Source organism: Pezoporus flaviventris, unplaced genomic scaffold, assembly GCF_033815535.1.
Source record: "Pezoporus flaviventris isolate CSIRO_AGI_PZ_B2104156 unplaced genomic scaffold, CSIRO_AGI_Pfla_v1 ptg000132l, whole genome shotgun sequence".
In the NCBI taxonomy this organism is placed as follows: domain Eukaryota; kingdom Metazoa; phylum Chordata; class Aves; order Psittaciformes; family Psittacidae; genus Pezoporus; species Pezoporus flaviventris.
In genome coordinates, this window is record NW_026892680.1 from 1,812,489 (window position 1) to 1,840,036 (window position 27,548).

The following is a 27,548-nucleotide window of genomic DNA, read 5'->3' on the forward strand; positions in this document are numbered from 1 at the left end:
TGCCAAGGAAAATCACTGAAAACTGTAGTTTTGTATCATAGCACTGAGGTGACTTTTCCGTTGCAGCGCGAGTTACTTTAAGCTGCTTCTGTAGCTTGTGTTCCTCTGATAGCTGCTCTATCTCTGCCTCTTAAACCAACTTGAATTCTTTAGCAGAACCTGTTCCAGTGCATGTAACAGCTTGGGATTTTGAGGGTAGTGGGTAAATTCATTCGCTGTCTCTTTAAAACACCTGATCACTTAATCTCTGTCTTTCTCTTTTCCTCATTCTCAGTCAGCTGGGTTTTTTTTCTAGCCTTTATCATTTCTGCCCCTCAGCTTTTGGTTTTGCCCCTTAGCTGGTCTGCTTAGTGCTGTGGTGCCCTTATCTAGCCACTGTCTCAAAATAGTTCTTGATGATGGCAGCGTTCAAGGCCAGGTTGGACACAGGGGCTTGGAGCAAGCTGCTCCAGTGGAAGGGGTCCCTGCCCGTGGCAGCGGGTTGGAGCTGGGTGAGCTTTGAGGTCCTTTCCAACGCAGACTGTTCTGTGATTAAAACAACAACAGCAGTAAAGGTGGGCAGCAATTCCAGCTCATCCCAGTGTCTGCTCCGTGACAGTGGGTCATTCTTCCCAGTCTGGTTTCTGACTTTCCACAATTCCACCTCATTATCTTCCATGTAGGGAGCTGCAGCGGGTGTAGCATTGAGGGACAGCGGATGTGGCATTGTGGTGGCTGTTCTGGAAGCATTTGTTAAGTCCCCGTGTTTTCTGTGATACCCTAGGGGAAGTGTTCCTATATCCTGGTGAACAGTTCAGAGTTTCTCTACAAATCCCTGTGTTGAGCAATGTATAAGCATCCAATGCATATGAAACACTGAAGATGTAAGCGAGGCTCCATAGGGTTCATGCAGGTTGTTTGCTGTTAGTGCAGTGGCTGGTTTGGGAGGATCATAGGGGCAAGCTCTGCTCATTCTGTCAGTAGAAGGTGTTTCATGTTTTCCTACCTCCAGGATAAGTGTTTTAGATCCAGTTACAAACGATGAATGATTGGTTTTACCCCTGGAAGGGTGACTTTGAGGATGGTTCTTAGTATCCCTGCAGCAGATTGATTTAGGTTGTTTACAGCCTCCTTGTCATCTTTGTTTTTTTCTCCAGTGAAATAGTATGTTTATAGGCTGTCATTATGCTACGTTTCATATCCATAGATGGCATCCCTATTTTCATACATAGTTACAGAAGTATAATGGGTAATATAATAAGCAATTTCCTCCTTTGGTGCAGCCAATTACTAGCTCATACAACTCAAGAGTCAGGGGAGGACAGGGTAGGGTTTGGAACTGGATTCTAGGGCAGCACTGCTTGATTTTGTGCAGGGATTTTTCACTGATTGCTTTTTATATCATGCAGATAGTCCTTAGCTAAGCTATCTTCAGCAGCACAATGTCTCGTGCCATTGGAATGATATTGTTACACTGTGGAGTGTTCTGCCTCATAACTTTGGTTCCTAGCTTGGGTACCACAGTGGGATGATGTACATGCTGTGGCCCGTTTGGCACTGAATACTCTAGCGTGGTTTTCACTGCCATGGGCTTCTACTGGCACGCGAGAGCTTGTCTGCATTCTCTATACTTCTGCCCTCCTAAGCGCTAGTCAAGATCAAGGGTTTGAGCCCATTATAAAGCTCTAGAAGGCAGACCAGGGTTAGTAACCCTCATCCTCCAAGGTAATGAATCCTTCGGGGTGCAGGTTAAAGATGATCTTTCCAGGAGATTATTCTCTGTGGCAATATAGCCGTGGTTTTGTAGTGAGCACCTCCCCAAACGAAGGGCCGTGGAATCACCTTTTAGTCTGTAGGCAGAGCAGGGTTCTCAGACCTTACTTCGTTCCTATCCAAATGCACTTTGCAACTGTGTTTATAGTCTCCCTCCATGCCACGCTGCTATGCTGTATTGCACACATTCCCTCTGTGGTGAGTGAATGAACTGGGGTATAGTGGTTCTGGGGTTTTGGTGGTGTGTTTTTGTTGTTAATACAGTACCAGAATGAATTCAGATGCTGGCGTGATGGGGATAGGCTAAGTGGTTTTATAGAACAAGCAAGCGTGTGGTTCGACAAGCACAGACTGTTTCACATAAAACACAGAACACGTACCAGTGCCTGAAAACAACTTTGGAACAAGCAGAAATCATTGGAGTGTTGTTTTTAATAGCTATACTATCCTGGCTCCCACACGACATGTAGAGAATAAACAGCATGTTAAGATGATGTTCAGTGTAACTTTCTGAGTGTCTGAGTGATGTAAATGGAAACAATAGAATCTGCAATGGTAATCGTTACAGTTCTGGCAAATATTCTTTTGCTTACCTTTTAATCTGATTGGAATCTGATTTCATATGGGTTTGCACGACTGTTTCATGCAGGCAGTGTAAGGGAAGCTTTACCAAACTTTCCCATGCTGAATGTACAGAAAGCTTTACTGAAGAGCTCAGTAAAGAGAGAATGTGGACAAGCTGAGTCCTACCAGATCAGGTTGCATACTTTAAAGGTATTTTCCTATGCCTTTGGAGAGTGGTTGCAATGTGGAAGTTTATCTTCCTTGCAAGCAGCTCTCCCTTCCCAAGTGTGCAGAAGGAAAGGGACTGCACAGATTTTAACCGGTGCCTCACGTTGCTTCCAGTCAGCTCATTCTCGCTGGGCCAGAGCTCATTATTTCTCGGTATGCAATTTTTCAGCATAATCAACTTTCAGCTTGCAGGCAGTCTAAAATCTGCTCTTTCGAGTGTACAAGCAGTTCTTAAGACCTACACACGGCAAGGTCACTTGCGTTGGAATAATTATGGTATCATTTGAAAATATAATTACCATCTGGGCAGTAAAACCATTTCCATCATTATGGGTCAAGTGGCAGATTTCGGAGATACACTTAATTTCTGTGTCCCATTCCGTCTTCATCTCTGCCTTAATTTTCATAAATTAAGGCTTGCATTTAATTGCATAGGAAGAAAAAGATGCTGAAAAGGACCAGAAAGCACGGTGGGTGCAGTTCGTTTCCACGTAGAACCCTTTTCATATTGTTTTCTCCATTTCTGCAGAACTGCTGATGAAAACAAGAAGGTGCTTGCAAATGGTGCCAGCACACTTGGCTATGTCCTTATCTGTGTTTGCTTTCAGGGATGCGTTCAATCAGTTACTATTAGATGAAGCTGATCCCAGTGCAGTGCGGTAGGGGTTAAGACTTCGGGACTGTATGTCTATATAAAGTAGGTTTGGATATTTGTTTAGTCATGTTTTATCTGTCGTTAATGTTGGAATCATCAACCCTCAAAGCCGAGCATTTGACGGTGAACGTGTCAGGCAATTACTGTCTCGTTACGATAGAGCTCTTGGTCACGTTTGATAACTTGAATATTTTGTGTGTTTGATCATCTCTTGCCAGCAGCAAACGTAAGTGAGAGGCACAGAAGTGAGAGGCGCTGCTTGATGCCTGCCTCTGGACTGGTCAGGCGCTGTCAGTAAAACGTTCTCCGCTTTCCTCTCGGCCCTTTTTCCCCTCTCACATGCGCACGCAAAAACGTGCATGGACTCAACTGAATGGTAGGTGGGGTGCACAGGCCTTGCTGTGCTCCGTGGTGCTTTGGTAAGCCCAGTGCAGCGTTACCTGGCAGTAAGCCGGGAAGTCTTCCTCTTTGTCAGAGGTGAAACCGAGATCGCACTGTAAAATCCTGCCCAATGCTTTCCTGCCGAAGCATGAGAGATGGTGAGCGTTGAGCCAGGGATGCAGGGTATGTGTCGGGGCTGATGTTGCTGTGTTGTCTAAGTCATGCTGTTGTCCTAGTCTGTGGCCTTTTCCGAGGCAGAGGTGGGACAGTTGAATACACCAAGTGCTGGATCTGGCTGTGTGTTTGAGATTTAATGCCTGGTAATCCTAAGGTTTGGGTTTTGAGGGAATCCTCTAGGCATGGTAACTAAAAGGCAGGTTTGCAGCGTGCAAAAAATACTGTGTCTGCAGTCTAGGAGCCTGTAAGAAACAGGAAAAGTGGTGAGTGTTGGTTACTACTCCTTTGAAGTGGAAAGCTTCTTTACCAGATTCGGGTACTACATGCTGGTTTAGTACATGCCTGATGTTAAGTGTGTACACACTGTCCCAGTAAAGCGAGGTGAGCCTGTGCTTGACATGGGATCAATGGAGCTTAAATATGCCATTGCTATGGAATCACTTGTTTGTTCACAGAAGGGCTCTTGGAGCCAGTGACAGCAGAACAGCATTTGTACTAGAATGGCTTTATCTGAACTGGCAAAATGCTAAATCTAAGTAGAACATCACATCAGGTGTAAAATCTGCAGCATGGCCAGGACAGGCTTGCCTTGCATGTCAAGCTCTCTGTCCAGGCTGCTGCTGGAAGGTGGATATGCTGTACAGCCAGTCTTCCTGAGCCTCATGAGGCTGTGTGGTGTCATTGATCCATGCAGGATTACGTACAGAAAAGATGAGGTGCTTGGATTCAGGAAAGAACTGTTTGCTGCTTTATTTCTCGCTATAAGGAATGTGGGAAGAGGACGCTGTTGTAACTACTGAATCTCAATGACCTGACTAGAAGTGGTACTGACATAAGGCTGGGATGGTTTTTGTGTTCCACTTCAATTTTAACTAAAGCAGCACTGATGTGGATTGATTGCTGGTAATAGATAACACAGTAAAGAGGTGATGCAGCCCGTCCCTTTGTCTTGTTTGCACCCAGTGCAAAAACCCCAAGAGGCAGGTATCAAGCCTGCACGCTCTCAGGCTCTTCTGCCTCTCTCCTAGCAGTCTGACCTGTTACAGCTTATTTGCAGTATGTTTGTGTCACACTGCCAACCAGCTCTTTCCTGCAAGGGGCTGACTATTGTTAGAGTGTATCAAACACCATTATCAAGGAAATAAATGGCTTTTCTTTCCCTTCTCTCTCTTTCTTGAATGGAGGACTCGGCCCGTACTTCCTTTGTCTTTGGAGCGTACACAAAGTATTGGCTGCGTGTTTTGTTCACAAAAGATTGGTCATAAATACATTTTCTCGATAATCTCACCTTTCGGCGTTAGAATGGAGCAGCGTGGCGGTGTTTTGTATTGCTGTTTTCCTTCAGAACGTTCACAAGCAGAGCAAAGGTGCATGAGGGACGAGGAAGAATGCACTTACCGTTGGTTTAAACACTACCTACTCAGCAAAACAAAGAGTCGCAGCTAGGCTTCCTTCCCACAATGTACTCCTATGTAACATTAGACTCCATTAACAAGGTTGAAAAATGCTGTATGGTAACTAAACGGGTTTTCTTGCTCACGTAACAGCTAGCAAAGAAGAACACTGACCCTGTGCAAAGATCCTTTTGCTCGCACGGGTTATGGTAGTTAAGAAATGTGTATTACGGAACTGAGGGCTCAATTTACAATTTAAATGTTGCCTGCATTTGCTTGTGTCCGCTCTTTGTTCTTGTTACATTAGGAGCTAAAAATCGCCTCCTGCTCCCAGAGGCAGCAGCCTCACCTAAAATCCTCATCCTTCTGCCAGCAGTGGATGCTCTCAGGGTTTTAACGCCAGCTCTTAACAGCTGGCTTTATGCTGTTCCCTGTAGCTTTAAAGGGAGACTGGAGATGCTTAAATGAGTCTGGGATCAGATCCTTTGATTCCAGCCTTACTGCTGGGTTCTCCTTACTGCCAGGCAGGAGCAGGAAAGCCATGACCTGCTGGGGTCTCAGGAGTAGCCCCAGCAGCTTGTGCTTTCTGGCTCAAAGGAGAGGTGAGGGAAGAACAACTATCCAAGAGGGATTACCTCAGGAGGCTCTGTCATATGCTCACTTGTCCCATAAAGGCACAGAAAAGAGTGTGAGATACAGAGAACGGTGTCAGTATATTTGTTGTTTAAATAGAACCTAAGCTTACCAGTGACACCTCGGTGCTTAGCAGCAAAGTTAGTACTGTGCATGTGCTCAGGAGAGGGTGTAACTGGCAGGTTTGATGGATGTTGGGTTTAGTTTGCACTGTTTTTCTTGATGCTTTCTCCACCTTATGGATACGATTACTTCTCAGTCAGTATGGAACTAGAAATATAAATTGATTAGGGGAGCATAGGAGGAGTTCTTATACAGGAATGCTTAGAAGAGTAAAACTGGCCAGGCAGGTCCGAATTCTGGCCAGCTATTCTGACCAGGATGGGATACAAGAAAGCCATTGTATCTTGCACGGGGTAGCAGACTTTTAGAATGAAGAGGTCGTAATGTAGGAGACGTTCTTTTTAACATTAAAATGGCAGTCGTTTAATGAGCATCTTCTGGAAGTTGAACAAAATAAAATCGCATTGAGACAGGAAGAAATGAGTCCAGTTCACTCTGTCAGTCCAACCTCCAGACAAGGTTAGTGGTGAAAGAATTGATTTTTGTCTTGCTGCTCTACTAAGCATCCGTTCATCCACAAACTCCACAAACCAGAGCAGCATCCAGCCAAAGCCTGTATGTGAACCCACACAGAAAAAGAAATACAAACACGCCATTATTCACTGCTTTCTTATCTTGAAATAGCAGTGAGCAACCATGGAAGGATTGAAACATCTTTGATTCTTCAGGCCTCAAATAGTGAAGAGGTTGGGTTTGGCTGGTTTTAGGGTTGGAGCAGAGGGGGCTTGGTGCAAAAGGTACCCTATGAAGATGAGCACAGAGCACAGATCCCTATCCATCGACTGATAAAGAAAATCTTGTTGGCAGTAAAAGAAAATCTGGTCTGGCCTTTTGACATGCGTGTGCACAAAGTGATGTGCAAATGCAAAAGACTCATCAAGCTGTCCACGAAGGAATCTGTGAGGGTTAGAGAGTCTTCTCTGTTACCTAGCAAACTGCAAGGGCTGTTCAGCTTCATCCCCTTGTGTCTAAGGAGAAACATTTTAGTAAGGAAAATACTAGAGATTCTCTTGTAGTGACTACATTTCGTGCACTCCTTGGGCACAGGTGGGCTGGAAAAGGTAGCTGTTAAGCGCACAGTGATGAGTATTTTAAGTATCTGAAGGTAAGATGCAGATGGATCTGCGTTTTGGCTGATGCACCTGGCATACGAACGTCAGCAGGATGGCCAAATAGCTTATGCGTTACACTTATGGAATTAGTAGTGGCTTTCTAAGAGGGGGAAGAAAATGTAGTGCTTCATTCTTGACATGGACAAAGCAACAAATGACATGTACCTGACAGTTTTTCACTACCTCAGCCACAAATAGTTCAATATGTGCAGTCACGAGCACAGGAAGAGGTGGTCTCTTGCTTTAGCTGTAGTTGAAACCTGCTGTAAAATGTGCTGTGGTGAATGCATGCATGCAGATGGCAAGGGAAAAGATTTGCTGCAAAGGCTTTATTTGTGTGGGCAAATGATGCCGATGCGGCCTCTGGTGCAGGTATATACAGAGCTCTGAATTTTGAGCTGGGCCCTTAAGTGTCGGAGTCAGGAGAAGTAAAGAAAATGAGGGGGGAAAGATAATCCTTTAATGCATGGTGTTGCTTCTCCGTTTTGTGTAATGGTTCTTTGGGCAGAGTGAGCAACTCCTGGTGCAGAAAGCAGGGCTGGGGTCTCTGTGCCTCTGGGTTATGCCCTAGCTGCAGAGCTGGAGCTTTCCTGCATACTCACTTTCTGAATCTCGTTTTCTTTTCTGCCCGGTGGCAGCCTGGTAACAGGGAGCTGGAGCACTCCTCTGGGAGACAAGATACGTTGGTCTCCCTGGCAAAGAGCCTGACCTCTACCGTGTTATAAGCCAAGGGTGACAGTGCTATTAATAGGTGCCTCCTCCAGCCAGGTTTTCAAAGGCACGCAGCTCCATTCCTGCGCTGCTGCCCTTAGGTCTTACCAGCACAGTAAGTGCACGGTAAGTGCATTGAGAGTAGCTGGAATGGATTGGGCCCCTCAGGGGAGTGATGTTCAGAACAGCTCCAGGGAGCCTTGCAGGCTCCTCGTGGAAGGAGGCAGGAGGTGCCTGCTTCCTGCTCCATCACCTGGGGACACAGCCCCTTCCCACCCAGGAACTGAGCTGTAGGCACTTAAGGCTCTTTTGGGAATCTGTTAGCTAACATTTAGGCTCCTACCCTCAGCACTACGCCTGGGGCCCTGGTTTGGACTTAATGATTTAACCAGTCTTGGGGCACTTTGATCATCGGGAGCCTCTCCCATTTCCACTGGGATCAAAGGCAGCTGACTGATAGCTCTGTGTTTGAGTGCACGCGCGTGCCGGTAGCCTTGCTTTCCTAGATGTGGCTGGGAGAAAACTGAACGCAGCGCTCCATCAGGAATGAAACTCTTCCTATTAAAAGGAAGCGTTACGATTTCCATTAGAATTCCATTTGAATTTAATGAATCTCTGCAAACATGACCTCCCCTGGAAGAGTGAATTCAAAATGATGTGTTCAGTGTTCACCAGTTACCTGTCCCTTGACGTAGGGACTTGGATCGTTTTTTGTGTTGAATGCAAGGAAAGAAACATCCAATGAACACATCTCAGATTTCAGTAGGGAGCAGCACGCTCGGTCTTTGCTGGGAAGCATGCTAGCAACTGGGAGGGGGACCCCAGTTCAGGTCGTATTTGTAAAGCCCAGTGTTCTTGCATGTGAATATTCTCATTAATGCTTTGTAACCCAAATGGCCTTAATTTCTCATTAAACCTTTTTGAGCTACTTTAGCAAGGCTTGCCTAGAGCCAGCATTAGCTTCGGGATTTTAAAGGGTCTGCGTTTCTCAAAGTGCCTCTAAACACTGCATTAAGCTGGGGAGGTGAGAGGACCTGACAGAGCTTAAACCGCTGTGCCAACAGCCCAGCAAAGTTATTGCACCTTGGAAAAAGCTTGACTTTCACAGTAAGAATCTCTTCTATTAGAAGTTTTTCCCATGGTATTCCAAATACCTCTGGTTATTTCTTTTACTTCAGGTGCAAATTCGTGAGGCTCAGCCTTTAAAGTCACGTTTACGGGAGATGTTTCTGTGATTGAAACTGGATTTATTCGTGGAATCAGAATCAACCAGGCTGGAAAAGCCCTTTAAGCTCACCCAGTCCAACCGTTCCCCAGCACTGCCAAGGCCACCCCTAACCCATGGCACTGAGGCCTCATCTCCACGCTGTGTGAACACTTGCAGGGACGGGGACTGCAGCCCTGCCCTGGGCAGCCTGTTCCAATGCCTGAGCACCCTCTGGGGCAGGAATTGTTCCTCAGCTCCATCTAAACCTGCCCTGGGGCAGCTTGAGGCCGTTTCCTCTTGTCCCATCCCTTGTTCCTTGGGAGCAGACCCCAGCCCCTCCTGGCTCCATCCTCCTGGCAGGCACTTGTAGGGAGCCATCAGGTCCCCCCTGAGCCTTCTCTTCCCCAGCCTGAACCCCCCAGGTCCCTCAGCCCTTCCCCATCACACTTGGGCTCCAGGGCCTGCACCAGCTCCGGTGCCCTTCTCTGGCCCCTCTCCAGCACCTCAATGTCTCTCCTGCAGCGAGGGGCTCAGAGCTGAACACAGGATTTGAGGTGCAGCCTCCAGTGCCCAGTGCAGGGGCACAGTCACTGCCCTGGCCCTGCTGCCACACTGCTGCTGTTGCCCTTCTTGGCTGCCTGGGCACAAGGTGGCTCATATTGAGCTCCATCAATGGGCACCCCCAGCTCCTTTTCCATGGGCAGCCTTCCAGCCACTCTTCCCCAAGCCTGTCATGTAGGACGCAGTCTTGCAAAGGCTTAGAGGTGTGCTTTATTTCTGCCCTCTGTAGCTCCATCCAAGTCAGTGAGAGCTCAAACTGACAAAACGGGAGTCTTAAGAGCTCACCCAGAAGCGTAAATTTGTAGAACCCGGCCTGAGATCTTTTTATGGTGCAGCAGAGAAGAAGTTTGAAGTCAGGGGCCACAAGAAGAAAACACAGGATTAAAAAGGACTAAATGGAAGTAGCCCAGCCCCAGCTGTAGAGGGAATTCCCCTCTGGTTCTCACCCTGTGTCCTGCCACGCTTTCCGTTTCAATCAGATCTCTTTTGTGGTGACAGTCCTTGGGATAATTTGGGTAACAACATGAGTGGAAACTTGGCTGTTTATCCTCAAAGCTGTTCAGGCTCATGCTGAGCATTGCTTTCACAGCTGATGATGAAGAACTTTTTATCCACTGAAAGGGTCACTTTCGTTGTATGCACATCCACAAATGGGCACCCTCACTTGAGGTCGAGAACCTCAGGCGACGGCTGTTGTTGGGATGTGAGATGGAAGACTTTAGTGGTGCTCTTTTAATGTTTCCTCTGTTGGCTCTTCTGCTGTCCAGCTCTACACAGTATGGTTAACCCTTGAATGCTCAGAAATGTAGAGAGGCGTTGGCATTTCAGGCATCAAATTTGTGCCCTGAAACAAAACACAGCTCAGGAGCTGATTTGATTTACAGGAAGCTTGCCGTTACAAACAAATCCACATTTCACCTGGTTCTGGACAAGACGTTGCAAGAGCAATAGCTAAGGAGAGAGGAACAAAAATCATGGCTTCCTCCGAGGAAGAAATGGAAGCAAGTGTTGAAGGCAGCCCCTGCACAGAACTCCATTCAAACAGGTGCTTTACTTGCACTTCAAGATTTAAATATGGTTAAAATTGCGTGCATGGGGAAGTAGAAGCAGTGTATTGAGGCCTGGAGGAATAAAAGCCCTTTAGAGCGATTCTTCCCTGGTTATAAATGCTCCTCTTAGTGTTTTTCTGAAGTTCTTAGAGTAAAATCTTGGTAATGTAAATGTCATTAAAAGAAAAGCTGTGTTTTCCCAGGGCATGATTGCCAGCTCTCCTGTGATTGTTCTCTAGATTCCCACTTCAAGAAAACTAACAAAATGGTTATTGGATTGAAAAGTTATGCTTTGTAAGTAAATGTCACTTTTAAATACCTCAGCTATTATGTTTGTGTTTGCATTACTGTAGGGATTTAAATGGTACCATTTACGTATTTAATCCAATTCTCAAATGTTCACTTAGCGAGCTAAAATTAAGATCAGTTGTGTAAGTGGAACAGCTTGCTGGCTGTGGAGAAGCTGATTGAAGCTGCTGGACGGGGGACTAAAAGGCAGACCCACCAGGTTATGCTTGGCTTGTGAAAGCAGCCTGTTTAATAGCATGTAAGTTTTGGGTTGAAATCAGAATGGAGTCTGTGGAAATATGGGACAGGCTGGCAGCATCGTTGCCAGGGAAAGGCTAAGGACAGGTACTCGGGTCAGGTGTGTCTGTGTGTGTCTTCAGGTAATTCTTACTATGCATAGCATTCTCTCAGTATTTGTCTGTATTTATATCTCCCAGATGTTGTGAGATATTTAATGTGCACAGAGTTCTCTTCCCCATTCTCTTCTCTCCATCTAATATGCGCAACTTTTTCTTCTGACGACGTGAGGTCTAGCCAGCCTAGGAGTGGTTGGCAAAGCCTGGCCTAAGGTGTTCCCGAGTTCCTCTCCGACAGCCTGCCTAGAAATGTCTGTTCTTTCACCTCTGGAGTTCTGGTAGGAATTGACTGTAGATCCCATAAGTCGATGCTTTATCTTTAGATACTCTCAGCCTGCATTTTCTGATGCTAAGCATCTTCCGTAGGTCTGATCTTCCTGTCTGTAATTTCTGCGGCTTGTAAGGGGCACCAGTGTTACCCATCCCTCCCAAATAACCTGGAGGGATGTGACCAATGATCATCCTCAACTCTACTTGCCTTGACACCCTTTTCTCTTTAAAAAACACTTTATTGCTTTCCTTCGTTTATCCGTCTTTGGGCCATTGCCTGCCTTTCCTGCACATCGATGGTACATGTGTAATCTGCTTGTGAGCTGTTAAATTCTGCTAGGAGGGTGTCCCTTTGAGTTGTGGTAGTCTGCCATGAGGAGCCGTGATGACTTTTATGTCCTCATAGTCCCTGAAATGGGCGTTTTGAGCTTCTCTGTGGATTTTCTGTGATTAGAGATGGGAATAGTCTTAACTGCTGCGTGGAAGCTTAACATGAGATATTTATGTAATGCTGTGCTGCATGTGGTGCAGCAGATCCGTGTGTTCTCCAGCAACCTCTCTGTGTAAACCCTGAGTTTGCAGTCAGGGTACAGAGGGACTGGGGCATAGCTTGCAGGTAGATGGTAGTGTCAAGAAGAAGGAAAAACGTTGGGAAGATTCTGATGGTCAGATGGAGAAAGCAAAACGCATTTCTGTAACAACAAGGGCTCTTGTGGTGGTTCTTTTGCAGGCCAGCTTGGATTCTGTCAGAGCCCAAAGTGCCAGGCGTGGAGGCAGGTTGTGTCCCTGGCTGCACGCTGAGCTGCCTGTTACTTATCCACAGGACTGCCCATGCAAGCGTGTGTGCACGCGTGGATATGGGGGAGGTAGGAAGTGGATCACAAGGTGGATAGTGAGGCAAGAAGTAGGTTTGCTCCTGATGTGTTCTGTGATGTGGTAATGGGGTTTTCCCACTTTTTTCCTGCACAAACCCCACAGGCGCATGCAGAACTGCTCTTCACCCTGGCTGAGAGAAGTCATTCAACATCCATCAGGCCTTGATAGCTACTGAAATGGTGGGAATGCACTAACCAGGGAGGGCAGAGCATGCTGCCTGAGGGCAGTTAGTGCCCTTGTGTCAAGAAGGCACGATTGTGTCAGTTTGTCTTGATATCTATGTGCTGAGAAAAGAGTAGACCTGAGGAGAACATAGGGAGGAGAGGGGGAAGAAAGGCACAACAGAAATGAAAACTATTGATCTTAATTTCTGTTTATTTTCATATGCCTAGTAAAAAGCACACTGGTACCGAAAATGGCTATAAACGTAATCGCATGCTCCCTGTAGCAGGCTGAAGTGCTGTGTTGATGTTTGGCTTATAGAGAAATGGGACAATTTGAGAGTTGGTTTTTTTTTAATGACTCTTCTGTTTAGGTTTTAGTCACTCTCATCAGTTTGTTTTCCCATCACTGAATTTTCTTACTTCCTAACATGAGGAATAAAGCACTCAGATTAATTTCCCCTTTAAATTTTTAAGCTGGTATTTATCTCTGAATGTAAAACCTGATAACCAGAAATAGAAATCTCATTGCAAAAAGATTTCCTTTCATTATCTTAGCAAGCAGAAATAGTCTCAAATACGAGTACAGTGCGTGATGCCAGAGGAATGACAGCTCAGGAGGACCATCGCCACCAGTTCACCTAGACTTCATCTCCTTGCTGGTACCCAGCAGCTGGGTGGTGACTCTGTTGCCTGATGATTTCCAGGTGTTAACAGAAATATGTGACTGGCTGGCGAGTGGCCATGCCTTACTTGGAAAATACCAGGAGTGGCTGTAGCTCTCCAGGCAGGAAGAAGTGACCCCAAAACCAATGTCAGCTTTCAGAATGACATTGCTTCTGGTAATCTTACTGAACGAGCACTGGTGTCTGGACACTTACAAGCATCAGTTAGAGACTAAGGTTCTGAATCCTGGATTTAGTTTAAATACAGAATATAATTGCGTGCAGGGTGCTTCATATAGGATTGCAGGGGGTGGGCTGGTACATGAGCTCTGAAGGTCCTTAGGCAGGCATAGAACCCCAGACTGGTTTGGGTTAGAAGGGACCTTAAAGCTCATCCAGTTCCAGCCCCCTGCCACGGGCAGGGACCCCTTCCACTAGAGCAGCTTGCTCCAAGCCCCTGTGTCCGACCTGGCCTTGAGCACTGCCAGGGATGGGGCAGCCACAGCTTCTCTGGGCACCCTGTGCCAGCGCCTCAGCACCCTCACATTAAGACTACATGTAATTTCTGTGTGTATAGGAGTTAACTTACAACTACTGCAGTTGAAAGACCTGAACATTTGTCTTTCGCACTTGAGAATGGTTTATGATAGGTATTTGCCTAATACGGAGTTCCTGTGACTACAAAATTGTCTCTTCACCAAATGGTACGTGCACATACTTTGTAAAGCAGTCTACAGCTTTGGAGAAACTAGGGCAGGTAAACGGAGAATGTCAGGTAATTGTTCAGATTCTCTCTTTATGCCACAAAATAGCAGATCTGTTCTGTAGCTGTCGTTCTTCCCAGATTTATGTGAAATCCCCAAATAATGCCACTGATCTGTTGTTTCCCCTACAGGTACATCTATGTTCCAATGGGAGGATCTCAGTCCAGTCTGCTGGGAACACTCTTCTCCACAGCCCTCACTTTTGCCTTTGTCAGCTACTGGCACGGAGGGCAGAGCTACCTGTGGTACTGGGGAGCACTGAACTGGCTTGGAGTAATTGTGGAAAGTGGCATCAGGAAGATACTTTCTATTTCACCTATTCAAGATTTAATTGTAAGTTGAATCTTTCTTCATTTCATAGAATCGTAGAATGGTTAGGGTTGGAAAGGACCTTAGGATCATCTCGTTCCAACCCCCTGCCGTGTTCTTGTTTCCGTGCTCCTCTGAAGTTTCTGGCTGCTAGTTTGATTCCGTCTAGATTAGAAGTTGCAGATAACAGCTAAGAGTTAGCATTCCCTTGCCCACCCTCAGTGTTTAAGGAAAGCCATGTAACTAGAATTCTGCAAAGTACCAGCAAATAAAATGCTGGAATACGGTCTTAAAAGCTTCCTCTGCAGTCCTGCTGTAAGAAGCTGCTTGTCACATTGCCTGAACAGAAGCCAGTTTTAACATTTGTATTTGGATTTCACTCAGGATGCCCTTAAAATAGTCATCTTCACTAAAATTAGGAGTATGTATTTCTAACCATGTGTTTCCTGGACAAATACATATGGAGCAGCTGCTTGCATCTGGGAACAAGCTTACACTGGGAAATCTTACGCCACTCAAGAGCCAAGTAATGAAAATATTATTTTGCTTTAAAGGCCTCTGATATTTATAATTTTGACCTTCATGATGTCACTTCCAAAGGACAAAACTGTCCTTGAAGCCCAGGCATGTGCAAAACACAGTGTTTTTAATCTTGAGGGTCCTTTTAGTCTGCAGGTTTGCTCACCCTTAAATCCCAGATCTTCTAATGACTTTGTAAGGATAAGTAATTCCTGTGTCTTGCTTCCTTAGTAGTGATAAGTGCACATAATTTGTTTTCCTATATAATGTGATGGTGGTGGTGGTGACTCACTCTGCAGCCTGATAAAGTCCTGATGCTCAAGTAATTCTGCTTGTTGTCCCTCCTGCCCATCTCAGTTTTCACTGTTGTGGCATCCCATGTGTGGCAACTGATAGAGCAAAGTCATTTAGTTGCTAATAACAGCCAGTGCTAGCTTGTGTCATCCAACTGGCCATCACTATGAATTCAGCGACAGTCTGGAAGCAGCTTTTTTCCTTCCTAGAGAATGAGTTTATCAGACCCATTAATCCTCCCTCTAGGGTGAAAGGGAGCTTCAGCTGCATACATTTGCCTCTGGTCTGGAAGACAGCATAGTTTTTCAGGCCTGCAGCTGTGAGGAAATCCGAGTGTTGAGGCTCTTTGTATTTGATGTCACTGTATCAGAAATTTTAAAAGAACTCTTGATTAAGTGCTTAAATTCCATAGAAATGGGAAGGATGTTGCATTATGAGGGGGAGGTTAGATGTGTTGGATTAATTTCTAAAGCATAGTTGTAATTATATGCTGGCAGTAGGGCTCTTTCTTGTGTAAATGAATTCCCTAACAATGAACCAAATGCCTTTTACCCTTCCCCTTTGTTTTCATCCAGTGTTAAGGGCCTATCCCACGTCTTCCATGTCTCCTTCTTTCCTGTTTCTCTTTGGAAACATGGCTGCAGGCCTTCCTTAGAAGACACGTTCCCATCTTTCCCTGAACTCTTTCTGACACCAGTATTTGTAATATGAATGGTTTGGCATCTGCATTACCCATTAGGCAGATCTTCCTGCATTCAGTTGCGGTTGAATCATGCTTGGTTTGCCTTGTGCCTTGAAGGTTTCTCTCCAGCAACATGAGCTCCAGTCTTTGCATACTCTCTCCTCACACTTAGAACAAATACCCATTGACTTCTTGAGCGCTGAGACTGGGGAGCAGACTAGCAGTTGGACTTTGACCCTTCCCTGTCAAGAGGTGATGTGGCATTCGCATTTTATCTCTTGGCCAGGTGAAATCCTTTGCATTCTTGTGCTTCGCTCCCTTGCTCTGTTTGCTCTTGCAGGCTGTTTTTAAAAAGGAAAGTTCACTTTTGTCCTCAGAATAGCAGATGAGTTTCTGAAGAACACACAAAGCCCAGGTTTCTGCTTCTTTTAACCCCTTCTGTTCCCCAGACCTCCTCATCTATGGGTGTTCATGTTGAGTTCCATAATTGAGTTGAGCAGCAGATGTTTAATCAGTAAAATCTAGTTAAGAAAAGCTCAAAGAGTAAGTTGTATTTTAATCTTGCTGGGCTTAAAATGGAATTGATCCCAAAGGATGACAATAATTGTATCAAAACTGCTTCCCCTTTTTCCCCCACTGTATTGGGTTAATTCTGTAGCCACAGGAAGATACAGAAATCTAAAGGAAGCACATTTGAGTCTAGTCCTTCACTGAATCCTTGTGCTGACTAAGAATATATATAAAAAGAATTGGACCCTATATTGCTGCAGATTTTCTGGTAGTTTAAATCTCGGCACTCGAAACCCAGCGCAACACGGGTAGCTAACACTCCTGTAGCAGTCCGGCAGGTTTTAAATGTCATCTCAGGCATGTTGAGCCAGAGTGAACAACGTGGCATGAGTAATATTTACTGAAAACGCTAAATATCCTGACCCAGAAGGTTGGAGCTGAAACTTCACTTGCGCTGGCTGCAAACCAGGGCTGGCTTCCTGATTTCAGCTCGTGTTCCTTCTTGTGTACTTTTCAGCTTAGGCTGCTGTGAGCTTCTGTGTTTCAGTGAGTTGTGTATCTTCTTTCCCCTAAAGATTACTTGTTAGCTATCAGTAAATTAGATCTGAATTACCATCTTTTCATTAAAACATTGTCTATAAAGCAGCAATAAATGCTGAGCATCATAAGCCAAGGCATATCTGGGAGCTTTATAGCAAACTGGAGAAGTTTAGTTTGGTTTTATCAGTTCTTTTGTTTTACTTTTTCAGAAGCTATTTAGACCTGTATTGAGCAGAGAAGTGCTTTGTTTCACTGCTTCTGTGTTTCTTAGAGATGCACAGTAGTAACTGGTTCAAAATCAGTGTCAGAATTTGTATTGAGTTTTAATAGATAACATGTCAGAATTCAAAAAGGAAATGCTAATGGCCATCATCCAGTGATTTAAATTCCTTCTCCTTTTTCCTTAAGGAAAGCAAGCTACAGATCTATACAAGAAACTAGGTGTCAGTATAAAAATAGATCTAGAATGATTTAAACCTTAGAAGAGGTGACAACAGCATTGAATCAATGGATTTGTAAACCAGAAGTCTTTGGGAATCATTCTAAAGAAGGTGGAGCAAAGGAGTTGAAGTTGGCAGGTTGTTATGATCAGTGTTTGAGTTGAAACACCAACATGGATCTTCTTAGTTCTTTTGGGAAGTGAAAACACACCATTCAATCCAGCCAGAATTTTTAAGTTAAGACATAAAGATCTCCCTTCTAAGAATAATGCTATGAGGAATTTCTAGTCTCCAAGTCTTATTTCTAGCTTTATTTAGTAGGAAACTAAATACACCAGAAACGATTCAATTTTTGAAGCCAACTAATTTTAAGCATGGCTTATTTTCCAGTCATTTGAGCTATCCTTGTGAGTGCTTTGGGTTTTTAAAGTATAAAATGCTTTGATTTCTCCATTTCCACGCCTGGCTGTAGCGAGGTGCTCTAATGAAGTCCATTTCAGTGCACTCCAGTTGCCTTCCCACCCCATGTTTTGTATGATGCCCGTGCTTTTGGTTACTGTTAGATTGCTTTTTTTCCCCTCCAGAAGCATGAATCTGTGTATTTGTCTCTGTAGTTAAATACCACCGTTGCTTTGGGTACCAGAGATGTGTTCAGTGACCACAGGCATCCTCAGCTTTGCAGAGAACAGAATTGTAGATGGCTTTTAAAAAGTTGGGTGTGGTGAGGGGGTTTTGTCTGGTTTTTCCTTGATTTGATTTGATTTGCCCTGTTTCCCCTGCTAGGTGCATTAAAATGCCTACAGTTAATTCCGAATAAGTTATGCATTATGCAGTGATCCTGCAGCCAGCTGGTGCGGAGCATGGCAAAGCACTGACTGGAGAGCCTGACCTCTGGGTTGTGGTCCCACAGGGAATTAAGCTGGCCTAACAGCTCCCTGCTCCTGCAGGGGAAGAGGTTCCATCTCTTTCCTCCCTCCTTTGCAGTCTCACCGCTTTCTCCTCTGCAGACTTCCCTGCTGGAATCTTCACGGAGCTGACCTAGCTCTTTACCCCAGCAGAAAGCTTTATGTCCTCTGGTTATTTTATTGGAAGGTGATGTGCCTCATGGAGAGGAATCTGAGCAGCACCCCAGGCAATACAGTCTATGAGACAAAAGCTGAGGGAAGAAGATGGAAAAGGAGGAGCTCAGCTACCTGTAACCTCCCCCTTGCTGATGTGCATAAGCAGTCCAGGGTAGTAGCTTGAGCCTCCGTATTTGAAGTCGGTGGGACAGAGAAACCAAGTAGGTTCTGCTGCAGTACCTATGTTGGGGCCCAAATTCAGCCTAGCCAAGGTAAAGGCTGTTTGAATTTCACATTGACCAAATGTGGAACCATCTCCTTTAATGACAGAATTTCTCTTAGCAAGTAGAACTCGCTCTGAACTGTAAAGCTTCCTCCTGCAGCTGACTGAGGCAAGAAGGGGCCACATATTAGGAACCTGTTCAAGGGAATTATGTTTGTTGACCACCTTGATCTTTAATAAGATCTCTGTAATAACAACAGACCCTTCTCAGCTGTTCTTCAGTACAGACTAGGCTTTGGTCTCTGTTTTGCTTCATTTGGTGAGAAGAGTATTTGTATTACTGGTTTACTGCTGTTAAGCCTGTCTGGCCTTGCCATTTTTACCAATAGTTTTATGTAATTCATGCATGGTTTTAGGTGCAACACGGTGATTATATTTAGTGGCAAGCATTGCCAGTGATATTCATAACATTTTATGTGCTTGCTGTAGACTTCTGTTGGGTTTGTCATTTCCCTCTCCGAGAGTCTGTAAGAACGGAAAGGGAGGTGGTTGAGCAAAGTCCCCTCATCAGACTCATTTTCTAGTGCAGAATTGGCTTTTGAGATATAAGTGTCGCCCGTAATGTCAAACCCAGACCAGGGGATGAGGCTTGTCCCCCACCCCAGCCTTGAGTTCAGCCATATCATTGCTCTAACCAGAAATCCCTCCTATCCAAAGGAGATACCCTCTGTCTCAAAACCAATGGAAACTGCTTTCCCTGGATGTGAGCATTAGCCAGAGCAGGCTTGTGCCAGCTGTCTTTGTGTATGGTACCTGGAAGCAGCAAGCTGAGTGATCAAGGTGCTGCTTTGTACCGAGCTGTTGAATGACCATAAAGGTGAATATGGGCTGGCTGATGCATCCAGGGATTTTTCCCCTAGATGCTAAAAGTCGTTTTAGCTTTGCCAGCAATAATTCTGACTCAGGCAATAGATGTCAGCATTTAATGGAAATACAAGTTAAAAGTGCTGAGGAGTGGTTGCACTCTGGTCTTCCTGCTGTGCCGTATGCTACAGAAACTTGCCACGGGGAAAGCAAGTCTGTGTTTGCTGAGAGTCTCCATAGGGATTGTTCCTGTGTAGTATTTATTTGTTCACAGTTTCCCCATGGCAGTGTGGGAGGAGCACGGGGGCAGAATCACCATGCAGCACCAGCGATTGGTGAACTTACATCCTTTCCCAGTTGGATTGCAGTTTAAAAGGTAAACCCGTTAAAAATGTGGATGAAGGAACCGAGAGAGCCAGAGTGGGAACAAAACCAAGGACGTCAAGGACGAGTGTGTGGCACTCTCAACCTGTCCTCCTTGGTGAGAGCTGTGTATAGGAGCATGTACATTGCCATCACTTGGTTAAATTCCCTGCTTTAAACAGAAACCACGAAGGAGGATGGTGCCTTTCCATGCTGTTCATTTTGTAGTGTTCACAAGCTGTCACTTCTTAAAACAAAAATATGTTTGGGCAGGTTCTTTGAGGGTGAGGAGCGAGGTGGAGGAGCAAGTACAGAAATTTCCTTCAGTGTATGTCAAACTGTCACACATGCATCTCCAAGTGTAGTGCATACATACGAGCTGGTAGGAGGCTGTCTTCAAACAGAAGGGGGGGTTGGCTCTTGCTGAGAGATGCTATAAATGCAGATCTTCTGGAAGATCTAAAAATGAACTGGTGCTAGTGCAAGACAGCATTTTGTCGAGTGAATGTTTAGTAAGGCATCAATACAGAAGATGAGTAGCTTCTCAAAGACTATATATGGCATTTATTCCTAAATTCAGAAACAAGTTCTATTTGTGAGACTAGGTCTTAACTGACAGCTGCTTGATTTTAAATACATGGTCCTCTTCTTCTGGGAGCGATGCAGGCAATTACAGGTCATTTGCATCGTCCTGTCCCTTGGAAAATGTTGCCGGTTCCCACCTTCGTGTGTAAACCTTCCAGGAGCTCATTTTTGCCTTTGCTTTGGAAAGGGAAGTCTGTGCCTTGGAAAGAAACAGGAGGTGACCTCCGGTCAGTTTGGAGAGAAGGGAGGGAACGACTGCAAGCAAAATGAAAAGCCAGAACAATAAAGCAAAGTAAAGGGGACTGGCTCTGGCTTAGAGCTAGAGGAAGGAGGAGCAAACAGGAATGATTGCCGTGAATACTGAAGGGTACAGGATCTGTTGGTGGGAAATGGTATTTATTCTTCCATTCGGTGTGGCAGTTGTTGATGGCTAAGATCTGGTAGCACATCTTGTTCACTTTCTGCTTGCAGCCTGTTCCTTATCTTGTTACCGGTATAGCGCTGGGGATTCCACAGTTTCTTTTGGATTCTCTCATAAATGGCTGTTTTGTCTGTGTGTTCAACCAGAAATCTTTATTTTTGTTGCTTTTCTGTGGTGTGGTACAGTCGCTACTCATATCCTACTCACCGTCTGTCCCTCAGCTTCAGAGTGCGGGAGGAGGCTTTATATTGCCATGCCAGCCCCTCATCAGCTGGGTTCCCCTTGCTCCTGCTGCTTTTTGAGCCCAGCTTGCCCAGCGTTACTGAGCACGTGCACTCCCTCCCTTTGTTTCTGCGGTCTCCCAAACACGCTTTTGTGGCTATTACCCGCTGACAATGTGTATTAACAACGGTTTGTGGAAGTTTCCCCTCTGCTTGGATCCAACCCATCCTCCCTTTACTGCTCACTTTGGAATTTGAAGACACTGACGTTCTGTTTGGCAGAGCTCTGTCACAATTTCCAGCCTTTCCTCCCTCCATCCCATCTGCTCCCCCAGCTGCTCAGTCACACCCTGCCCTCCACTTTGAGTGCTCCTAACTGCAGCTAGAGAAAATAGCCAGGAACTGTTAGTCAGGATGTGTTGCTTCCCTTCCCACCACCCCATCTGCTCCTCGCTCGCTTTCAGCTTCTCACCCGTGCTCCTGCCTTTGTGCTGCATTGCGGCTGACCCACATTCCAGGGATGCTTGAGGTGTTCGCTCTCGTGTGATGGGGTGATCGCCAGGGTTGGGGATAGACACCGAAGAGTTGGCCTGTCATTTATCTAGCAGCAGTTTCTAAAAGAAAGCAGCCCTTAGAAGTGCTTTCTTAACTTCTGATGCTTAGAAGTTAACATTGGCTGGTTGGTTTCTATTGCTTCTGCAGAGAGAGAAACAAATTTGGGCTGTACTCTTCAGCTGTGATGCAGTGGAGGTGAAGAACAGAGTTCACATCCTTAAAGAGCACTGGGAAAACCAACACCAGCAAGGGATTTAAGCTTTTTTCCAAGCACTTACCTGATAGGCATAATGGCACCAACAGTGCCTGTACTTGCAGTAACTTTACCCACAAGCATTTTACCCACTGTCCCCCCCCTCCACCAAACCCTATAGAACAGAGCATTGCAAAGAACATTGAATTTAGGTTTTGTGACGTGAAGGTGAGTCGGCATTACATCAGCTTTTAAGCATTGCTGCTCTAGTAAAAACCTTCAGGAAACTGAAAGGCTGGAGCTTTAATAACTGTTGGAAGTACACTTACTCCCCTCGTACACTAGGCAGTGAAAGATAATGCAGGACTAGGGGTTATAGTCGTAGTAGTGAATTTGCTTGCTTTCTTCAACCCAAAAAAGAGCGCGGTTTATGTATCTTATTTTAAAGTTACCGTGGCTAAGTTTGCTGGTAGGTTTAGGAGGAAGAGGATGAACTCTGTAGGGCAGTGTATTTAAAAAAGACAACTCTTCTAAAAACTGAGCTAGTTTATTCTGACCCTTTAAAAACCAAAGGCAGATGAGCCTCGGGATAATGTAATTTGTAGTGTTGCAGTTTGCAGCGTCAAGCACATTTCATGTCACTCTGGCCATAGTATCTGACACTCTTATTCCACAGTTCATGCACTCCCATAAGAAATACTCAACTGCTTCTCCAGTTTTACCACACCCCCTTATTTTTGCTGCGTGCTTGGATTATCCCGTCTCTGGAAGCGTAGTTCAAGAAAAACTCAACGTGTTGAGTCCCTGTTTTACTCCATGAAGACGGCTGCTTTTTGACTTGCAGCCAATTTAATTCTCTTATATGGGACTTGATAAAGTGCTTTTAGTAAGCAAGTTTGAGAATGGCGCTGATTTTATGTAGAAGTTTTCTCTCACCTGTCCCAGGTTGATCTTGAAGGTCTTTTCCACCTGGTTGAATCTATGGTTCTCTGCCAAGTCACCATGGTGTCACTGCTGTCGATAGACAGCTTGGAAGAATGGCCACTGTGGGAAGATGTAGGAGTGGGTCCTCGGGAAAACACTGGGGAATATAGTTCTGTAGGACTACCTGGTTTTGACTACTGTGCAGTTTGGTCTTGGGTATCTCCTCAACTTCCACATGGGAGGGTGGATGACTTACTGAGGTCAGGATTCCCCAAAGTCTTTTCTGTGGTGCTGGCTAGCTAGGAGATGTAAATGCAATTAGGAAAACATTTCTGGTCCCTTGACTTCATCTCTCATGCCATTCAGTAATGTCATTTAGACTGCCCTGTAAATCAGTGGAAATGGGATATATTGCTGATTAGCTCTAACTCCCCTTAGGAAGAAGCTCTTTTAAGAGACGCCCTGCTGTCTGAAGCCCCTTCTCCTGCCATGCTTTCTTGTTTCACGCTCATAGTGGTTTAATGGTCTTGCAAAGCTAATGAAATGAGTCTTTCCTCTCACATCCTCTCCGACTTCAAAATTCCACCCCGTCCTCTAGCTTGACTCTTAATTCTAACCTAAATGATCTGTTCTGGCACATGCTCTCCTTCATAAGCTATCTTTTCTACAAAAACAGCCACTACACAAGCTTCCTGTGTCTGGCTTGGCTTGAGCTCGGAAGCTGAATGTGACATGCAAGTGTCGCTGGAAACGGATTTAGGGATGGGTATGTTTGGACCATGCAAATCCTTTTCAAGCTTAGTTTCGTCCACCCCTCTCAACCACGTACACAGGTTTACTTTCCAAGGTACCCCACTACATGATAGTATCATTTATTTTTGTAGGATGACTGAGGAGGCCCAGTTCAGAGAGCTCTGATGGCAGCCAATTGTGCTAGACCCAGCTGTGTGCAGAGAGAGGGTTTTCCCAACATCCCACTATAATGTCTTTGTCCTTTTAGAGCAGGAATTGGATTGGAATAATATTCCCAACTCCATTCAGTCCCAGGAAAGGTAGCCTGAGCCAGCCTGTGTAAATCACCTCCCACGTCATGCTGCATACCTTTGGACAGAGGGTCTTGACAGTGGCTTTTGTGTAGTTTAAGTGTTACAGGCCGTTTGTTTCGGTGTGTGTGGAGGTGGGGGTGTCCCTGAAAGTAAAGCATGACGAAGAGTTGATGTGGGATTGCAAGTTAAGGTGGAGCACGGAGGAAGGATGCAAATACAAGGGCTTCAGCCAGCAGCCGTGGCTTCGTTGTCATTTTAACACAAGGTGCTCTTTTGCCACCCAGTCTTCTGGCTGTGTTTCCAACAGGAAAAGAAGCAGCAGTAAAATCCAGAGAATCCTCACAAATCCGTGGCAACTGCTTCTACCGTTGGAATGGAGCATTGTTAAATCATTGTTAAGTCATTAAATAGCATAATGAACAGTTGGGGGGGGGGGGGGTGTGTGTTGAATTTTGTCTGCTTTGATGAAGCCAGCTTGCTGTATACTCCGAAAAATCCATATGTGGGGAGCTGTTTAAATCACAAATGTTGTTCTGGGTTATCTAGAGTAGCCTTATTCATTTTCCGTGGGTAAATTAATGCTTTCAGAGTATTAATGTGAGCACAAGAGCTGCTCAGGTGCATTCAGAGTTAGCTTGTTGTAGATGACATGAGATGTTTCAAGCATGTTGTCTTCTTTTACCTTCTTTGCAGCTGGGTAAAAACTGCATTGACATCAGGGACTCCCAGGAAAATGTGTACTGCTTTTTGGATCAATGCCTAGCAAAGTTAATGGAAATTAACTGCACAAAGCCCAGAAAGGATCCAGTGTTTGTCTAAACTCTTTCTGTCTTAGTCTACTCTCTTAGACTTTATAAATGACTGAAGGCTTTTATGGTCTGTGCCGCAGTTAGCTTGCCTTGTTTGACACAGCACTTTCGTAGAGAGTGATGTATTGGATATGACAGTTTCATTTATTCCTTTTAGTGACTGTATTAATTCATTTTTTTTTCAATGGCAGAGCTTTTGTATCTGTTCGTGTTGGTTCAGTCGCACTGGTTCGGGTTGTAAAGCAGGCAGACCTCACAAACTTCCTGGGTCTAATCCGTGCCTTGGTGGGGAATGCAGCCCAGCACCAGCTCTACCTCTTTCTGCAGCATTACCACAAGATTGTTCCCTTCCTCTTACTTAAGTAAAGCCTTAAGTTTCTTAAGTTTCTCTGTAGGGTTAGTGGCTTAGTTTGAAAGACAAAGGGAGAGGTATAAGTCCATCCACTGGTAGGCTGTGTGCTACAGATAGGCTACAGCTCAGGCACAGCTCATCAGCATGCTGTAAGAGGGTAAGTTTGGTGATTCTTAAACAAAAGCTCAAGTTAGCGTGATCGTAACTTCTCTTTGTTTAAACTTGGTTGATAGCATGGGTTTAATAGCAAGATTTCAAACATTCTGTCTGTGTGCATATGCTTGCACGTTCCTAAAAGGCACGTATTTTTCACATATGGGACCACGTATTTATGATTTCAGGAGGAGACAAACTGAAGAGATCCCCTCCCTGTTGTGAACTTAAGGAGAATGCTTTGGAAGTCCTTGGGCAGCTTTGGAGGTGCAAAGGACTAGAAAGGGGAAAACTTGTGTCACTGAGGAACTTCTGGTGTCTGTGAATGTTTATAGACTTGGGGTACTGCGTGCAATTCTGGCATCTCCAACATAAGAACATGGAGCTGTTGGAGCAAGTCCAGAGGAGGCCATGAGGATGCTCAGGGGCTGCAGCACCTCCCCTATGGAGACAGGCTGAGAACATTGGGGCTGTTCAGCCTGGAGAAGAGAAGCTGCGTGGAGACCTCAGAGCAGCTTCCAGGGTCTGAAGGGGGCTACAAGGGTGCTGGAGAGGGACTCTTCATCAGGGACTGCAGCCATAGCACAAGGGGTGATGGGTTCAGACTGAAACAGGGCAAGTTCAGGTTAGATCTAAGGCAGAAGCTCTTCCCTGTGAGGGTGCTGAGGCGGTGGCACAGGGTGCCCAGAGAAGCTGTGGCTGCCCCATCCCTGGCAGTGTTCAAGGCCAGGTTGGACACAGGGTCTTGGAGCAAGCTGCTCCAGTGGAAGGGGTCCCTGCCCGTGGCAGGGGGTTGGAACTGGATGAGCTTTAAGGTCCCTTCCAACCCAAACCAGGCTGGGGTTCTATGATTCTATAATTATATATATTCTCTTGCCTTATCCTGTCATGCCCTAGTTTTCATCTAGAATTTTCAGAGAGAAATCTCAGTCCCTGTTTTCATATTTTAGTGTTTTCCATAGCATTGTCTGGGGGATTGACTGTTGCTGCATTGCTCACACAGATTGACACAGAACGCTTTTCCTTGGAGCTTGTATCTCCCCATTTTTGTGCTGGCTCAGGCTGACTCATACACTAGATGTGGTTCTGATTGGGGCTAACATTCAGTTTAACAGAGATTTGCTTTGCAGTAATTTGTTAGAATGGTGGTTTTATGCTTGTAAGTGTCATTTGTTTGAAGAATTGTCACTTTATGTAATCTAGTAGTTGAAACGTTTATTTTGATGCTTACAAAACTAGCAGCTTAATTGTCTGGGGATGTATTTGTAGGTCTGGTTTGAGCCTGTTTGTTGTTTCAGGTGTCTGAGCATGAATCCTAGTCTGGCTGCAGCTATTAAAGATTAATTACTGGTTTGATGCTGCAGTCACACGACTCTTCCCTGCAACATCCCCGTTCATGACATGAAGGCTGAGCAGCTCCTGATGTTTTCCTTAGTTCCCATTCCTTGCCAAACGCTCATTACTTCACTCGAAGCATGCAGTCTTTAGGAGATTCAGGCGCTATGTAATGAGGCTTTCAGCCCGGGACCATGATGAACAAGGCATTTTACTTCATGCAGTAATGAGGCAATATTTCCTTATGAGGTGCTGTAATGCTTTGGAAATTTGTTCTAACAAGTGAATATTGGAGGAAGCTAAAACCTCCTCATCCTTCTTCCACCATCTTCTTGTAGTCTCTGTGCTGCCCTCACACCTCAGGTGATAATGTGAAATACAACAAAAGCAAACTAGTATATGGTGGAGAGAGACCTCCTTTATTTGCGTCATTAGAACAGCAGCAACCCAAACTTTACAACATGAGCAATAATGTTTGCACTGAAAAGAAGTATTGAATATGAATATATCATATGAAGATAGGCTGAGAAAGTTGGGGCTGTTCAGCCTGGAGAAGAGAAGGCTGTGTGCAGACCTCAGAGCAGCTTCCAATATCTGAAGGGGGCCTTATAACGGTGCTGGTAGAAGGGACTCTTCATTAGGAAATGTAGTGGTAGGACAAAGGGTAACGGGTTCAAACTGAAACAGGAGAAGTTTAGATTGGATCTAAGGAGGAAATTCTTTCCTGTGAGGGTGGTGAGGCACTGGAATGGGTTGCCCAGGGAGGTTGCGAATGCTCCATCCCTGGCAGTGTTCGAGACAAGGTTGGACAAAGCCTTGGGTGGCATGGTTTAGTGTGAGGTGTCCCTGCCCATGGCAGGGGGGTTGGAACTGGATGATCTTAAGGTCCTTTCCAACCTGTCCTGTGATTCTCTGATTGGGATTTTGTGTGTATTTGCATCTTCTTGTCTTCTATGTGGAAGCATCTGTTTCCTAAGGCTTACTGTGGTAACCAGTTCTGATCTGTCTCTAGAATCTTTCAGTGACGTCTTACTAATCAACCAAAGCACGAACGACTTGTCAAGTTGTTTTGTACTGGGGTTTTGTGCTCGTTTTGTACTGAAGTGCTTTACTCCATATTGGAACCTAGTGTACAGTATTATCCTCCCCAGAAGCGTGTTGTTATTCTGTACATCCCTCGGCAAAAACTCATCAAGGAGTATGTTTAATAAGAAAAGAATTA

General features: G+C 45.2%; 1 protein-coding gene across 1 annotated transcript in view; it reads left to right on the forward strand.

Annotated features, from left to right (window-relative positions):
- HHAT (hedgehog acyltransferase) overlaps positions 1 to 27,548 on the forward strand; it is a 137,110-nt gene that overhangs the window by 50,943 nt on the left and 58,619 nt on the right. The window contains exon 10 of the mRNA XM_061478850.1: positions 14,059 to 14,260. Within this exon, the coding sequence (XP_061334834.1) occupies positions 14,059 to 14,260 (202 nt within the window). The remainder of the gene's footprint in view (positions 1 to 14,058; positions 14,261 to 27,548) is intronic.